Source organism: Lepisosteus oculatus, chromosome 14 (assembly GCF_040954835.1).
Source record: "Lepisosteus oculatus isolate fLepOcu1 chromosome 14, fLepOcu1.hap2, whole genome shotgun sequence".
NCBI lineage: Eukaryota > Metazoa > Chordata > Actinopteri > Semionotiformes > Lepisosteidae > Lepisosteus > Lepisosteus oculatus.
In genome coordinates this window covers 34,217,716-34,235,168 of record NC_090709.1, presented here as the reverse complement: position 1 = coordinate 34,235,168, position 17,453 = coordinate 34,217,716, and the positions used below count along the sequence as shown (strand labels likewise).

Below are 17,453 nucleotides of genomic sequence, written 5' to 3'. Positions count from 1 at the left end.
TCTCTTCCCTCTGTCCAAATCGCTTCAACTGTGGGAACGCGTAGACCTGACGGAAGTCTAATAGGACTTTGGGCGCCCTCTGGTGGAAAAGGGCCGCATTACCAGCCGCCCGGCTGTTCAGCCATGAGGCGTCCTCAAACAACTAGTCAAAAAAAAAGTGTGTCCTCGTTACTGCTGAAGTTACGGCTCAAAGACCCGCTTATTAGATGTCAACTACCACCGTGTCCTCATCGATGTTCTAGCGAGTTCATTTTTATTTCGGGATTTAAGCGAAAACGGCGCTGGGGTTCTCCTCCCGGGAAACCGCGCAAACTCCTGGCTCTCTCCTCCCTGTTGCCGGGACGAGCTTTTCCCGCAGCGGCCGAAGCAGCTGTATTTGAACACTCTCCCTCTCTCTCTCTCAATTCAATTCAAGGTGCTTTATTAGCATGACCGATGGGTACAATCAGTGTTGCCAAAGCAAATAAAAATAATAAAATTAACATGGAACAAAACAAAAAATAGAAGTAAAATAAAATCTACAGACATGTTACAGACATTTACAACAAAGACACATTATAAAATATTGACATATACTGTAGGCGGCTGGAGCATTATTGGGAGACAGACTCACTGTTCCTCAGGCTGTGACAGGAGATCACATACTGGGCTGCCAGATCAACTGAGTTCCCTCCTCCCTCTCCCAGTAGGATTGGGACCCGTTGTGATTCTGGCAGGTGTGGGAACTCTGGGATTAGATTTCTGAATTTCGGGAAGAATGTTTCTCTAATCCCAGAGTATCTGTCACAGTGCAGTAGGAAGTGCACCTCTGTCTCTATTTCTCCCCCTGGCAGTGGGAGCACAGCCTGTCCCCTCTGGGCAGCCAGGTCTGCCTGTGTCGCCCAGTTTCTATGGCCAGGTTGTGGTCACTGAGCCTGTACTTCGTCAGGGTCTGTTTCTGTTTGTTATTTTTTATTTTGGTCAAATAATCAGGTAGTGTGTATTGTCTGTTTAGGGTTCTGTAGCATTCCAGTTGATGTTGTGTTTGTGTGTGTGTGTCCCAGTGTGTGAGATATTGCTGTTTGATCTGTGCTGTGATGTGGTTGAGTCTGGGTTGTGGTGCTCTAGCAGTGCTGTCCTGAGGCTGGTTAGGGTTGGTGTGGCTCAGGTCGGTGAGCCTCAGGACCAGCTGGCTCAGGGGGCTCTGTTTTGGGTTTAGCTCTTGGCTCAGCAGGGCTTTGTGGTGGTAGGAATTGTGGTCGCTGTTTTTTAGGTGTAGCCAATACTTTAATATTGTTTTCTGTATGTTAATCAATAGTGGGTACTGGCCTAATTCGGCCCTGCACCCGTTGTTAGGTGTTTTTCTCTGCACACGGAGGATGTTTCTACAGATCTCCACGTGCAGAGTTTCTGTGGGGTGTTTGTCCCATTGAGTGTAATCCTGGTCTGTGAGGGGACCCCACACTTCACTGCCATATAGGGCAAGGGGTTGGATTACACTTTCAAATATTTGGAGCCAGATTCTTGTTGGTGGGTTGATGTTGAAGAGCCTCCTTCTTATTGCGTAGAAAGCCCTGAGTGCCTTCTCCCTCAGTGCCTTCACTGTCAGGTCAAAACTCCCAGAAGAGCTGATGGTGAGACCGAGATATGTGTAGCTGGATGTGTGCTCCAATGTGTTGTTGTTCAGTGTGAATTTGTACCTGTTTCCCTGAGGTCTGGCTTTCTTCTGGAAAACCATAACTCTGGTCTTGTCCAGATTGACTGTCAGCACCCAGGTCTGACAGTCCTGCTCCAGCAGTGCCAGGTTCTGCTGTTCTGGGTCCAGATGGGCTGTCAGTGCCCAGGTCTGACAGTCCTGCTGCAGCAGTGCCAGGTTCTGCTGTTCTGGGTCCAGATTGACAGTCAGCGCCCAGGTCTGACAGTACTGCTCCAGCAGTGCCAGGTTCTGCTGCTCTGGGTCCAGATTGACAGCCAGATTGACTGCAGCCCCTGTTCTGTGGGCGACAGCAGGACCAGGTCATCTGCGTAGAGCAGGAACTTGATTTCTGTGTGGTGTAGTGTGAGACCAGGTGCAGACTGCTCCAACATTCCTGCTAATTCGTTGATATAGATATTGAACAGTGTTGGGCCTCTCTCTCCCCTCTCCCCTTACTATCTCCTCTCTCTCCCCCTCATTCTCTCTCCTCTCTCTTTCTCCCCTCACTCTCTCCCCTCTCTCTCCCCTCTCTCTCCTTACTCTCTCCCCTCTCTCCTTTCTCTAACAGGGACTGGAGGAGAGGCAGCAGCAGAGGGAGACAGAGCTGAGGCAGCAGCAGAGGGAGACAGAGCTGAGGCAGGAGCAGGAGGAGAGACAGAGACAGCAGCAGAGGGAGGCAGAGCTGAGGCAGGAGCTGGAGGAGAGGCAGAGGCAGCAGCAGAGGGAGGCAGAGCTGAGGCAGGAGCTGGAGGAGATACAGAGGCAGCAGCAGAGGGTGGCAGAGCTGAGGCAGGAGCTGGAGGAGATAAAGAGGCAGCAGCAGAGGGAGTCAGAGCTGAGGCAGGAGCTGGAGGAGATACAGAGGCAGCAGCAGAGGGAGACAGAGCTGAGGCAGGAGCTGGAGGAGAAGCAGCAGCAGAGGGAGGCAGAGCTGAGGCAGGAGCTGGAGGAGAAGCAGCAGCAGAGGGAGGCAGAGCTGAGGCAGGAGCTGGAGGAGAGGCAGCAGCAGAGGGAGGCAGAGCTGAGGCAGGAGCTGGAGGAGATACAGCAGTGGAGGCAGAAGAAATGGGCCCGGCCGAGGCAGATGAGAGAGGAAGGCGCGCCGGACTCCGCCCAGCTCGCCCCGAAGCTGAGAATCCAGTACAAGCCTCCGCGCCGTGTTTCCCGCCGTAAGTACGCCTCCCGCTGGCACAGACCTGCCATGACCAGAGCCTCGCGCCCTCAGTGCCTTCCTTACACTTCTGTATAGCGCCTTGCTGGACCCTCCCCTCAGAGCTCTTCCCAGGTCACGGGGAATCCCACTACCACCACCAGTGTGCAGCCCCCACCTGGAGGATGCTCCAGTCCGCTCCGCCCACAGCTGCTCTCTGGGGGGGAGGAGAGCATAGGGATGCTCGTCACCCGCTGTGCTGCTCCCGTATTCCAGCCCCATTTTCCCTGTGTTTTCCAGGATCCGGGACCGAAGGGACCGGGCCGGACTCGGGACACGTCCCGCACGGAGCGCAGTAGCCGGACAGCAGAGAAGCATCGCGCTGCAGCCTGCAGTAGCGTCGACAGCCAGCGACACACCCCACACAGAGACCCTCATCCAGGCAACTTAATCCACACAGAGACCTCATCCAGGCAACTTAATCCACACAGAGACCTCATCCAGCCAATTTAATCCGGACAGAGACCCTCATCCACGCAACTTAATCCAGACAGACCCTCATCCAGGCAATTTAATCGAGACAGAGACCCTCATCCAGGCAATTTAATCCACACAGACCCTCATCCAGGCAATTTAATCGAGACAGAGACCTCAACCAGGCAATTTAATCGAGACAGAGAGCCTCATCCAGGCAATTTAATCGAGACAGCACCCTGATCAAGACAGCAGTTAAATCCAGACAGCAATCTCATCCGTGTTATTTCATCTCTGCCAGTGTGACTTTTGCAACTCCTGCTCTTAAAAAAGATGTATTCGGATTCTGAAGATTCTGACTTTGTAATGACAATAATAACTGTGATCATAAGAATATGAAAAGCATAATAAAGACTGAAATGTTGGCTGTGCCCTCTTGAAATCTCTCTCCCAGAGCTTGTCAGGTGCGGAAGGAAGAACGGGCGGTAAGGTTTTGGGAGAGCAGATCCCATTTTCCGGTGGAATCTTCCAAGCCAAAACGTAACCTAGCATCTCTTTAAATAAAAAAATCAACAGACAGACGCACTTTAATTCTATAAACAACCTTTACTTCCTTTAAATTCAATACAATCATAAGAAACAAATCAGATCATCAAAACCAAATAAGCGTTTGGCGCCTATAGCCCTGAATTGGAAAAATTGCTTCGAAAACAGATGGATGAACTATAAAAGTTACAACTGAACAGTAATTCACACAACAGCATCAAATAGCAAACTGCAGGCATCAGATAGCATGGAAAATAACTCAGTCATCTATTATAAAGCTAGTCTTAAGGCTAAAGAATTTTTATACTAAAGTCTTGCTCTGAGTAAACATGCAGCAGTATATAAAATATCATTGGATTATAGAGCCTTGTAACTAAGATATGCTATTAAAGAATTGTTAAGATCTGTTTTGAAAATGGAGAAATAAACTTCATGCAAAATGCGAGTTAATCTCTGATGTTGCTTAAATACCCAATTTCTATGGAATTGGTCCATTTTTCAGTACAATGTACCATCGATGTCCCCTGGCTGTAGTTTGGTGTCCCACTGTTTCCCTCCTCTTCTGTCTCTGGAGTGAAGCACTGCCGGGTTTATGAGGCCCACGTCATGTGATCCAAGTCCACCAATCGCAACCAGACACCGGGCCATGAGGCTTTAAGACAGGTGTGCTTCAGCACAGGAAGTGACATCGACACTGTGTGTTGTGCACCCACCCAATCTGACTGGAGACAGAATAACTGGAAAACAGACAAAATAATCTAACAACCCAGTGAATATGGCTAAATACCTAAGAAACATTCAGAAATGAAATGAGAAATTATATAACAAACAAATAATCTTAGAGAAAATCTGATGAAGCAGTATAAAAAATGGACGAAAATAAACAAAACACAAGGTCACAATTGTCTTAAAATACCCAAGGTTTAAAACGGCAAACTATGGGATTGAAAGTTTGACCATGGGTTCTCCGACAATCTTACACAATAACTGTTATCTCTAGCATGTCACGTTTCTTATACCAATCTTTCACTTTTTTTGTAATTGCATTACAGAATCAATTTTTGACTTCCTCAGGCTTGTGTTGCACCCATGAATACCAGTGTTCACCAAAAGAGGACCAGCTCCGTGAAGCATTACTCTATTTGTTCTTAAACATGAATTTATGCACTGGCCTGATTTGCTGCGTTTTTCGAGGTCTTGTGGATGGACATGCTTCTTTTCACTGTCCAGAGAGCTCCACAATTTCACCGGTGCATCTATCTCCGCGTGGTCATACGTGTTAAATGTCTTCAGTTCTTCTATTGCGGATTTCTTGTCAATAGTTTTCCAGTATTCTGGTATCTCTCCTTTACCTTGAAAGGTCTTGCTATAACGCTTCTCCAGCTTGTCTTTAAAGGCACAGATGAACCACTTCCAATACTTCTGTGCAGAGTTCTCTGGGGTGATGTGCCATCTATTGAAGGGTGGACCTACTTCTCTGTATCTCCTCTACGAAGTTTCTCTTGATTCGTCGTTATTGGGCAGGAAAGTCCCATCACTGCAGACGGATGTGGTACAGATCTCTATGGAGAAGTTCTGAGTGCCGTGGTGAAACCAGCCATTCACAGCCCTGGGGCGATGAAATTGGACACAGTGATCTGTAGAGTGGTCAGGGATTCTGTTGGTACAAACAGCACAACAGAGAGGGCACTGCTCCCAGCACCCACTGAGCTGCTTCGACAGAATGTAATCGGGGCTTTCCCAGAACTTGTTGATGTCTACTCCACCTTTGGTTTCTTCTGATAAAGTGTGATGCATCGCTATGATGGATTCATATACCTTTTCTTTCAGACACTGCAGGTCAATGTCCTCTTTCTCAATAGTCCTAAAGTAATTCCGTGGAATGTCCATGTCACTCCCCAGTTCTGAACAAAATTCATCCAGCCACATGGAGACATTGCCCTGCTTATCTTCAACAAGCCCTGTTACTTTACAAACTGTGAATATAATGCGGTCTATCAGATATGTGAGATTATCGGTCAAGATCTCAGTAATTCTCTCCCTCCCACTGTGTTTACAGTATTTTCAACACAGTCTGTTATATACCTGTCAAAACAATCCTTTGGTGCAACAAAGTATTCTTCATACAAATCAAATCTCTCCTTCTCAGCCAGGTATATCAGTAGGTGATTTTCCAGGTTGGATCTATTACTGTTGAAAGCTGGATGGGTCGACCTCATCTCGCCTGCAATTCTGATGCCAATTTTTTCATACACTGCCTGCTGGACAGCGGTTTTCAGTTTTCCATGAAGGAAATCAACAAGAATGTTGAGGGCTGTGCTTTGTTGGCAGAAACTCTTAAAGATTTGTAGATATTCCTCTCTCTTGCTTTTGAAGTACAGCATTGGGTCGTTTGCCTTCTTGAATGCTTCCTGCTTTACCTTGAACTGTTCTGCTGCAAACACACAAAGATGGGCAGATAACTCGATTCTGTAGTTATCTGTTAATGCAAAGTGTTTTGTATGTTCTTTAAAGTCTTTGATCCCTGATTGTATTAGATTTAGTATTGCATTGATGTAGCCCTCATCGAAGTCCAGTATCGCATCCTGCAGATCATCAATGTATTGTTTAATTGTTTTCGATATACTTGCTGAAAGATGGATTACACTTTCTTCATCTGTTGGAGTAAAAGAGTGTGTAAAAATTCCATATTTGGATTTTTTATGAATGTGTTTTTTCTCATCAAACTGAAAGGTTTGGGGACGCTCAGTAATTACTTGTCTGGAATTTGCTTTTGTTTTAAATGTTTCACAAAAGATTTTTTCCACTGCTGCATCGATGTTGACGTCTTTCTCTGCAGGGGTCTTTAAGGCAACTCTGGTCATCAGTTCCACCCAGAGTTTCTCAAACTCTTTATCCATTGTCTCATCACACTCGCTAATTAGATTAGAAGATTTTGCGAGCAGCTCTGCCAGGTACTGGGATTTCTTTTGATCCAGTCCTGATCTAGACTTACGTTGTGCAATCCATTTTTTACATCTCCTCTGGGTGTCCTCGATGAGCTACTCTTTCACTGTCTGTAATCTGAAATCAATGTTATTTTTCCACTGATTCAATATATGTGGATATTTCTCCTTTTTAAAGTACTCTTCAGTTTCTTCTGAAATGGCTTTTGCCTGCTGCTCAAACGACTTTTTAATGCTTGAGCTGTCTACTGCTTGCACTTGATCACTCATGATTTGGTGCCGCGGTGTCCTTTGCAGGTCAAGACCACATTTTCTCAGCTGCCATGTCCAATTTCCACAATTTACTTCTAACTTCTTATAAACCATGACTTCCAAACTGTTTCGAAAGCTGAAAACAAAGTTTTCCCCTAGCAGTGCATTCCACATGGCCACTATCCGCAATTTCATTTCTGAGATAGAAGCAAATCTACAGTCTGACTTCCATTCTCTTATTCCGAATATTGTGCTCTTCAGTTCTTGGACGTTTTCGCTGTAGCTTGGGTTGGGAGGTGCTGTTGATGGGTTTCCTTCAAAAAGATTTTTGAAAAAGTAAACGTGCTTTCTTACGTCAAATTGTTGCATTATTAATCTCCGGTGATCGAGGGCCTTCTGTGTCCACTATTAGGACAAAGTCATACTGCAACTCATCTCTGATCTTTTGATCCACTGTCACTAACTGCATGAATGCTCCTCTTGTGCATCTTCCTGCACTCACTGGAAAGTGAAGACCAAACATAGTGTTCAGTAATGTGGACTTGCCAGAGCTTTGAACACCAAGAATGGACAGAACAAATATCTGTTTGTCACCAACTTTATGGATCAGTTTGTCCAGCACTGCTTCGATCCATCCAAGAGGGACGTAGGAAGTATCCCCATCCATCAGTTCAAGTGGATATCCTGCGATCAACATTTCAGCCCCTATCCCTGGAAGAGCAGTAAGATACTGTTTTTCATCTGCCATATCTGGTGACATTTTCAAAGCTTCATAGATCTGACTGACTTCTCGCAACAAATGCTGAAGGCCAAAGTTTGAAGCATCGAGTTCCCGAGATATATTCTCCGCTGTCTTTTGCAGTTGACTTTCATCGCCTCCGTTTGAGGTGCGCTGCGATTTCATGTCCACCCATGTTGAGTGGTAGAGCGCTTGAAGTTTAGTGAGTGAATCTGTGGTAAGATCATCCAGGAGTGTTCCTAACCACTGCAGCATGTACAGTTTAGTGTCCTGAGAAAGTGAAGAAGAGCCGAGACACTCCAGGAAGGATCTCATGAGGTTGTTGAGAGGGAAAGCTTTGCCCAGCTGTTCTTTGCGTAAGTCTTCTTTCTTAGCTTGGATTTTACTCTTTTGCTGCTCAATACTGGTAAAGGCACTAGACTGTAGTCGATAAGACTCTTTATCTTTCCTGCACCATTCATACCAGAGATCACCTTGTAATGGTAGAAATGTCCTTTTCACATTGGCCAGGTCTTCTTTCTTTATTAGATCCATAAGTCTCTGGGCAATTTCATGACCTTCTCTGCATTTCTCATTGACTTCATCTGTTACAATGCTATGTCGTCTGGCTACTTCTATGCAGGCTTTTAAAGAGCACTTTTTATCCTTAGTACCTAGAAAATGTTTGATGTGAGAAATGATTTCATCTGTTAACTGGGCTTCATTCTTATTGTGAACTGCAAGTTTCACCTTAGTTGGATTAGGTCTGTGAGCAACCTTTTCTTTTTCTGCAAAGAGACAGATGACCGGTGTGGAGCTCTTGAGGAGAGAAGAGAGGGTCTCTTTTCTGGTGTCATTCAAAGAGGATTCCGAAAGCAGAACCACGATAACAGCACTGACTTCCTGCAGAAACGCGATCTGCTCCTTGTGGTTGCTGGCGTCGCCGTGAAGATTAGTGAACGCCACGCAGCTAAGAACGTCGTCTTCCATTCCACCTGGCCAGTACCACGCAATCTCCACCAGCCCATCCGTGAGAAGGCATTCCCTCGTACTGCCTTTGCAGTGCCGGTGGAAGAAAACATTGTGCTTCTGTCTGTTGATTACGCTGTTCAGGATTTTCGATTTAGATGTCGGGCATATTCCAAACCTAATGAAAGACACTATCGGTACAGATGCCTGGAACAAAAGTCCGCTTTTGACACTGTCTTTATTGGCACCTTTACTTTTCCAGCTCTTCTTAACCTGCTGAAATGCCCACATGGGAAATTCGGTCGTATCGTTTCGTGGGTCAGGTACTAGCAGAGGCAGGGCATATTGGCACTTGGTCAGTTTCATACACATCCACTGCCTCAGGAAATCGCTAGCACAAAGGAACACAGCCATCTGAATATCCATGGGATGGATCTGCAATTCTTCCTCTGTGTCATCATCACACACATTTGTATCACCCAGGAAATCATCGACATCACAGCTGACCTCTGCACTCTTGTGATGTGGCTGCCCTTTTTCCTTGACGCACAGCACACTCCTGGCTCGGTAGTCCAGCATCATGAGCTTGTACAGGTAATAAAAAGACAGCTCCTCTTCTGCGGTTGGCTGAGTGTTACTCAATGATAACTTGTTTACAGTTAGTACATCTGGCTTTGTCAGTTTTACAGAATAGAACTTCTGGAGTCCGAGTCTTTCCAGTAGTTTCATAAAAATATGTGCTTTCTCCCCTGCTCCTGACGGCTGGGTTCCAATGCTCTCCTCTTTGTTTCTCGTGCCCAAGACGCTCGGCTTGTCCTCTTGTTCCCCCACCTGCAGCTGCCGCTTGCCTTCTTGTGAGGATTCGGAGAAGCGGATCTCTGTACACAGGAATACTTTGTCCAGCTGTTGCATCTCATTTTTCTCCGTCCCCAAGACGATGGAGTGTAGCTCTTTTTCAATTCTCTCCCAGTCTTGACGTGGACTGTCACAGTCCAGTATTGCAGAAAGGTCACTGGGAGGGGTCTCTCTGAAGTGTGCTTTAAAGAACTCCAGTCGTCTCCCCTTCTCTTCTTAAGAAACTTTTCCTCCGTCAGAGGATATTGAAAGGGCTAAATGCCACAAGAAAGCCAGGGCTCTATCTGCACTCTTAGCACTCAGCTGGATGTACTGGGTATGTTTACTGAGCAGTGTTTCCTCAATGAAGTCAATTTCCGCCCACCCAAGAAGGTGAGAAAATATACCATCTTTTGTACTATATCCCAAAATGTTGACGATGGAAAGGATTAGCATCTCTTCCCTGTATTGATTGGTCTCCCTTTGCGTTCTCAGCAATGAGTTCAATGAGAGCAAGACTGTAAGTGTTGCTTTGATTTTTGCTTCCTGAACACTTTCCAGGTCACAGTGTGAAAATCTTTCACCTCTGGTCTCTTCTTTAGCTGTCTTGAGAATTTCTATGAAATGTGACAAATCAGCAACAACAACATCTTTGTGGATCTTCTCAGCGGACTGATGAGCCCATTTCAGTATTTGGGCCTTACTTGGGAAGCTTTTCACCTGAAACGAATAAGGCTCAATTAAATCACACATCAGTGCCCTGAGAGTTGTGGTTTCTGCAGGAGCAAGATGCTTGTTTTCTTGAGTCTCTTGAAGTAAAAAATCTTGAAAGACTTTGTCAGAAAGACATGATTCTACCAAATAGCATGGCTTCCCGTTTTTTCATTCAACTTAATCTTGAATTCGAGTAATTCTTTCAGGCGCGCTTCACTGTCTGACGTCTGCCTGCCCCTCATGGAACTGAGAAGATTTTTAACGTCTGTGACTGCAGAGAGCACATTCTCACCCCATAGTGTCTCGGGGCTCAAGTTTGTGATCAACATGTACGCTTCCCTGAGAATGTTGCTCAGCATTGTGACGTCTTTAAAATCCTTTCTGTGAGCAGAGAGGATGATTTCCCAAACAGGCATGAGAGTTACTCCTCTGTCGATGACACACCAGGTTCTGTTACTGGATACAAGAGCAGATCTCCACTGTAGGTAGTTATCTGTTTCAGCTGGACCCCCAGTTTTACTCACAGAGAGCTGGATTTTGTTCAGAAGAGCTTCACTGTGCCCTCCAGAAAGGAATTCCTTCAGTTCAGATGAAAGGAACCCCGCATTGACCTCAGCGGTCAACGAGGAAGCTACACTGCACCGAAAGCCAATGTAGGCGGACAGGACCTGAGACATGACTCCCTCCACCTCTGTGAGCTCGTTGTTCATGATGCCCTCAGCAGCTGCCTTCCAGCAGAACCTCCCGCCAAAGTGAAAAGGACCCTGGTTCACATGGGACCCAAACCTTTCAAAATACTGGCGAACTTCGGCAGTGAATTCAGAAGTTTTCTGAGCTTTGTTAATATTCCGCAGAATTTTTTCCAGGTTCTGCAGCTCACGCAAAGCTGCAGTCGATAGTTTCACCTGTTCCTTAGCAATAACGGCAGAAGCCAGGGGTATGTACTTGTACACTGTAGTGCACTTGTAGGAGACCTCACAAGAAGACGCGCGTTTCTCTCCGAATTCTTCTGAATTGCGTTTTTCTCTTGTGCCCGCTAGGCTGACACCGCAGACACCAGTAGATACCGCGCAGTTGCTGCTGAAGCCGAGCCTTTCCACAATCTTCTGGAAAAGCGACTGAGATTCAAGGGTTGAAAAGTCTCTCTGTGCATAAAAGGAGCTCTGCTCCGGACCCTTCAGGCAGAACAGTTTCGGGACCTGAATGAGCTGCTGTCTTTTCTCCAGCATGTCCTCCAGTTTCCCAGTTTTAAATACCCCCTCCAGAGTCAGGCCACCAGACGCATGCAGCAACACCTCCTCGCTGGAGACACGTTCTGGAGGATTACGGGGAATGATGTCTAGAACAGCGAGCTGCTGCAAGATGCTTTCTAGTTCCTTCCGAGGCTGTCGAGACTGCCCCCAGCTCTCTACAGGGAGCCCTAGAGATGAGCATAGCTCCTTCGCTCTTGCTTCAAGATCTGTGTGGCCGTGTTCTTTTTCCGTTCTGATCAGTTCAGTGAGAGCCCGTTTTGTTTTCTCTAGTTTCTCCTGCAGTCTCTCCATTTGCTCTTCCGCCAGGTCGCTAGATTTCACATTTGGATCGGGAGTTCTGACAAGTTTGTGAAGAGCACTTTTCTCCCACACTTCTCGCACGTGCAGTTCTAACTTTGCGTACTCCTCCTCCGTGACAAACTGTAAAGAGTTTGTGTTTGTAAGATGGAGACTATGTAGTTTTGGTAGCCAGTACTCTGCTTCGAGGCCAACGCTTTCAAGCTCTTTGGAAAGTTCCGCCTGTTTTTGGTCCATCGATCTTTTCAAATCTTCACTTTCCATACTTATCTGAAAAAAACAGAGACATTTGTCCATCAACAAGGTGACCAAATTCCCCAAAACGCGTCCCATTTCTCTTGTCTGCTCCTTTCCCCCATTTCAAATAGCCATCTTAGATCGCACAATTACAGTGCCTTGCGAAAGTATTCGGCCCCCTTGAACTTTTCAACCTTTTGCCACATTTCAGGCTTCAAACATAAAGATATAAATTTTTTATTTTATGTGAAGAATCACCAACAAGTGGGACAAAATTGTGAAGTGGAACGAAATCTATTGGTTTTTTGAAACTTTTTTAACTAATAAAAAAATGAAAAGTGGGGCGTGCAAAATTATTCGGCCCCCTTGCGTTAATACTTTGTAGAGCCACCTTTTGCTGCGATTACAGGTGCAAGTCGCTTGGGGTATGTCTCTATCAGTTTTGCACATCGAGAGACTGAAATTCTTGCCCATTCTTCCTTGCAAAACAGCTCGAGCTCAGTGAGGTTGGATGGAGAGCGTTTGTGAACAGCAGTTTTCAGCTCTTTCCACAGATTCTCGATTGGATTCAGGTCTGGACTTTGACTTGGCCATTCGAACACCTGGATACGTTTATTTGTGAACCATTCCTTTGTAGATTTTGCTGTATGTTTGGGATCATTGTCTTGTTGGAAGATAAATCTCTGTCCCAGTTTCAGGTCTTTTGCAGACTCCAACAGGTTTTCATCCAGAATGGTCCTGTATTTGGCTGCATCCATCTTCCCCTCAATTTTAACCATCTTCCCTGTCCCTGCTGAAGAAAAGCAGGCCCAAACCATGATGCTGCCACCACCATGTTTGACAGTGGGGATGGTGTGTTGAGGGTGATGAGCTGTGTTGCTTTTACGCCAAACATATCGTTTTGCATTGTGGCCAAAAAGTTCGATTTTGGTTTCATCTGACCAGAGCACCTTCTTCCACATGTTTGGGGTGTCTCCCAGGTGGCTTGTGGCAAACTTTAGACGAGACTTTTTATGGATATCTTTGAGAAATGGCTTTCTTCTTGCCACTCTTCCATAAAGGCCAGATTTGTGCAGTGTAAGACTGATTGTTGTCCTATGGACAGACTCTCCCACCTCAGCTGTAGTTCTCTGCAGTTCATCCAGAGTGATCATGGGCCTCTTGGCTGCATCTCTGATCAGTCTTCTCCTTGTCTGAGCTGAAAGTTTAGAGGGACGGCCAGGTCTTGGTAGATTTGCAGTGGTCTGATACTCCTTCCATTTCAAGATGATCGCTTGCACAGTGCTCCTTGGGATGTTTGAAGCTTGGGAAATCTTTTTGTATCCAAATCCGGCTTTAAACTTCTCCACAACAGTATTACGGACCTGCCTGGTGTGTTCCTTGGTCTTCATGATGCTCTCTGCGCTTTCAACAGAACCTTGAGACTATCACAGAGCAGGTGCATTTATACAGAGACTTGATTACACACAGGTGGATTCTATTTATCACCATCAGTCATTTAGGACAACATTGGATCATTCAGAGATCCTCGCTGAACTTCTGGAGTGAGTTTGCTGCACTGAAAGTAAAGGGGCCGAATAATTTTGCACGCCCCACTTTTTTCATTTTTTTATTAGTTAAAAAAGTTTCAAAAATCCAATAGATTTCGTTCCACTTCACAATTGTGTCCCACTTGTTGGTGATTCTTCACATAAAATAAAAAATTTATATCTTTATGTTTGAAGCCTGAAATGTGGCAAAAGGTTGAAAAGTTCAAGGGGGCCGAATACTTTCGCAAGGCACTGTATATGGGGTTGTGTGGTGGCTGTGCCTGTGGTTGGAAGGTTGTCAGCTCGTGTCTCGTGGCCATCAGAGAAATCCTCTTCTGTTGGGTTTCTGAACAAGGCCCTTAAACCCAAGTGCTCCAGGGACACTGTATAAATGGTTCACCCTGTGCTATGAGAGCAAGTTGTGGGTTTTTTTAAAAGACAAAATCCTAATACCTGAAATTGTATATGGCCAATAAAGTGGTCTTATATGTGTGTTATTTTATCTATATATATTATTATAATAGTTCAGGTGGGTAGCTGCGTCAGCATGCGTTGGCTGCAAAAGAAGTAGTAATAGGTTTATTCCATGCTGAAAAAAAGGGAGAAAGAAAACACAACGTTTCAGCCATGAAGCCCTCTTCAGGTGTGAGAAAGACAAGGCAGTAAGCAAAGGTAATGTAGCAGGAGAACAAAGGCATGGAGAGAGGAGGAGCGAGAGGCGGGAGCAGGGGACAGAAAGAGAGGCCAGTCAAGAGGTGTGAAGTCAGAATAGCTGTAGAGAGGTGTGAAATGAAACATTTCAATGAATGGAGAAAATTTAGAAGAAGAGTAGTCTGTTGTTAAGAGAAGGGGGAAGGTGTGATCAAAGCTGCAGGATAATTTTGGTTTCGGTAGTCTTTCTGATGTTTGAGTTCGGAAAACCATCTTTGAAAACACAGACGGAGAAATTAGTGTGGTCATGGCCGTCAGAGGTGAAATGAGAAACAATGGGCTTGGAGAGATCTTTAATCTTCACATCCCTAACACGTTCTCTGAAGCAATCTCTGAGTTGCCTTCCTGTTTCCACAATGTGGACAGCATGTCCTGTACTGCTCTGTTATTTCATTTAGATGTGTACAGATAAAGCTCAACTGCATGGGGAGCCTTTCAGGTTCAGCAGCAGCAACACCTGAAAACACACTAGCTAACCTCAACATGACTTGAACACTCAACTTTCAGATCCAGGGTCAGACACGCTACCATGGTGCCATGAGGTCAGTCACTCCAAGTGCTTTTAATTCCCCAAAGAGAAAAATTAGCGTCACTGAAAAATATATTTTTTAATTCTCTCCTGTGAGGAGCGCTGCCGAAGAGGGTCTCTTCTTCCCAGACCACAGATTATTCTTCATGCCTGGCTCTCACACAGAGAGCAGACACAGCGTCTCCACTTATGTGTTTACTACATCTATAGATCTGACCCCCTACAGCCCCGATACTCCTGGACAGGATATTTACCACCAGCCTCGTGAACTTCTCATCTTGACCTCTCCCAGGAGGAGCACAATTAACACAGAATCCTCTCTCCATTTAGCAAATAACACAAAACACTGTTTACCTGTCAAGACAGAAAACCAGGCTGCTCCAGGTGAGGCTTAAACTCACAACCTCGGCATGACTCCACTGATGTCATTTTACATGGCCTGAACCAGGAAAGAGATTGGAAGTCAAGAAGTTATGGTGTTGTTTTAATACTTGCCTACTCTTATAATTTTTCGTTCAAATTTTTTATTATGGAGTACTTTCAATTGAATGTTCGGGTTTAAAAAAGAATATTACTTGCTACGAATAAGAAAACTGTTACAGGAGGTGTGTTAGGGCTATTTTAGCTTAGATCATCAACTCATCTTACATTTCTTCTCCATCTATATCAACAGCGTTATCGCTACTGAGCGCTAAAGGCAGGTCCTGGCAATACTTCATGAGATCTTCTTTAGAAAACATTTAAGAAAAATATTTCCACTACCATACATAAAGTAAAAGACTTTTGAAGAAACTGTTCTCATACAACCAACATACAAATTACACATCTTAATGAACATGAAGAGAAATCCGTGTTGTGAATAACATAAAACTGTCACTACACATGATTGAGTTTTTGAGTCTATCCCCTAAGACCACTCAGCCATCCTGACAAGCAGTGGAGACTGGTGTGTTGAATGCACCTGTTGCTTTGTCGACTTAAAAGCAGGGCAGATTATGCTAGAACAACAGAAAGATTATTAACTACTACTGTTCTTTTCTTCTTAATACAGAGATTTCTACATTGCAAGACAATTGATGACTTACATAAAGGAAAGCCTTGGTAAACGAAACAGGAACGGACAGGGATCAAACCCATGATCTTCAGTTTACGAGACTGACGCCTTTCAACTTGCCCAACACACCTCCTGTTCTGTTTTTCTTTCCCATCAAGGCTAACATGTTTTTAAAATAAAAAAATTAAATCTTTGTGCACAAATTGCAATGGTAGGAGAAATAAAACAAATATGATTATGATATAATTGTTCAAATTAATTCTACTGAAACTGATTAAATCACATGGAAGCAACAACAACAGAACCGTGATTCTTAACAAGGAGATATGGGGCAGCAGCGGGATACCAACTCATGCCCCCGAAGAGACTGGAGCTTTAATCCAGCTCCTTAGAGCGCTCAGCCGGGTTACCCTTGAGTGGCTTTTCAGCACTTGTAGTCTGACTTTGTGGTGTTGTGATGCGTGGAAGCAACTACACCTACTTTTTCTGAGATGCTTCCTCTCACTTGGTGAAATATTCAATTCTTTGGCCCTCTGAATATAGTTCTTCTGTTAAGCAGGCTTTAGACTCTGCTTATAGCGCCCGTGTAGAGATTTTATTTTTACAGGAAGATGCATTCCAAAACGTATCTCTGTAGTTTTAGAAAAGCTTTGAACGGCGGATTTATACAACGCACAAACAGTATTCTAACTGCAGACTGCAGATCTGTGCAGCAATCGTACTCGATTTGACTGTGATTCTGAAATACTTTAGCAAACATATTCAAGTTTCCTTGAACCTTTAATAAAAAAAAACGACATCATTTCCAATCTCCAATGTCACTGTAAACTCAGAGGTGATGTTCTGCAGATGTGCAGTGTGCCTTTCCTCTTGTTGTATTCAAGAGTACTCACTGCGTGTCCTGTACGCTACTGTGATTTCATTTAGATTATCTACGTGGAGTAGAGTGACAAATCACTTTGAACACTTTCGGTTTGTTAAATGAAACACCAAAGAAAATACAAGTGATGAATATTTGAAATAACCACTGACAGCTAGAAGAGTGAAAGATAAAAGACAATTTATAATGACATTCACAATAGATTTAAGCAAAGGACAACCACCCAGACAGGCATTTGAACCCTGGACCCTCAGATTAAAAGTCAGGTGCTCTACCAACTGAGCTATCTGGGCTCTGGAAGAATGGAGACACTGTCAGGGTAATAGCAAGTCACATGTCTGTTCTTGTGCCGAAGCGCAGTCATACCTGACCTGTCTGGAATGACCACTGACAGACTTTATCCAGAAGCGACGGCACCACTCCCACTAGAATGAGAGAGAAATACAGCATGACATGGAGGGTCAAGGGGCTCCTACAATCCATCTTTCCTCACATTACTGATTTTTTCACTAACATGTTGTTACTTTTCACAGTCAGATTTTTTCACATTTAATAAGATCTTTTAATCAACAATATTTAAGAAAAAAAAACAAATAGAATATTTTTTGGAACAATAATTAAAAAAAAAACTTTCCATGCCTTGGTTGTATTAGTGTGCACACCCTTATAAAGGAGGTTGTATCTGT

The 17,453-nt window shown here is 44.7% G+C and overlaps 1 protein-coding gene and 1 non-coding gene across 2 annotated transcripts in view; both read right to left on the bottom strand.

Moving 5' to 3' along the window:
- Window positions 1–7,397: 7,397 nt before the first annotated feature.
- Window positions 7,398–17,453, bottom strand: part of LOC138242559 (interferon-induced very large GTPase 1-like) — a 173,569-nt gene continuing 163,513 nt past the window's right edge. Inside the window, exons 6-7 of the mRNA XM_069198095.1 lie at window positions 10,920–11,592; window positions 7,398–9,711 (exon numbers count right to left, since the gene is read on the bottom strand). Coding sequence (XP_069054196.1) covers window positions 7,398–9,711; window positions 10,920–11,592 — 2,987 coding nt within the window. The remainder of the gene's footprint in view (window positions 9,712–10,919; window positions 11,593–17,453) is intronic.
- On the bottom strand, window positions 16,988–17,060 carry trnak-uuu (transfer RNA lysine (anticodon UUU)). The gene has a single exon. It is a non-coding gene; the product is annotated as a tRNA-Lys (tRNA).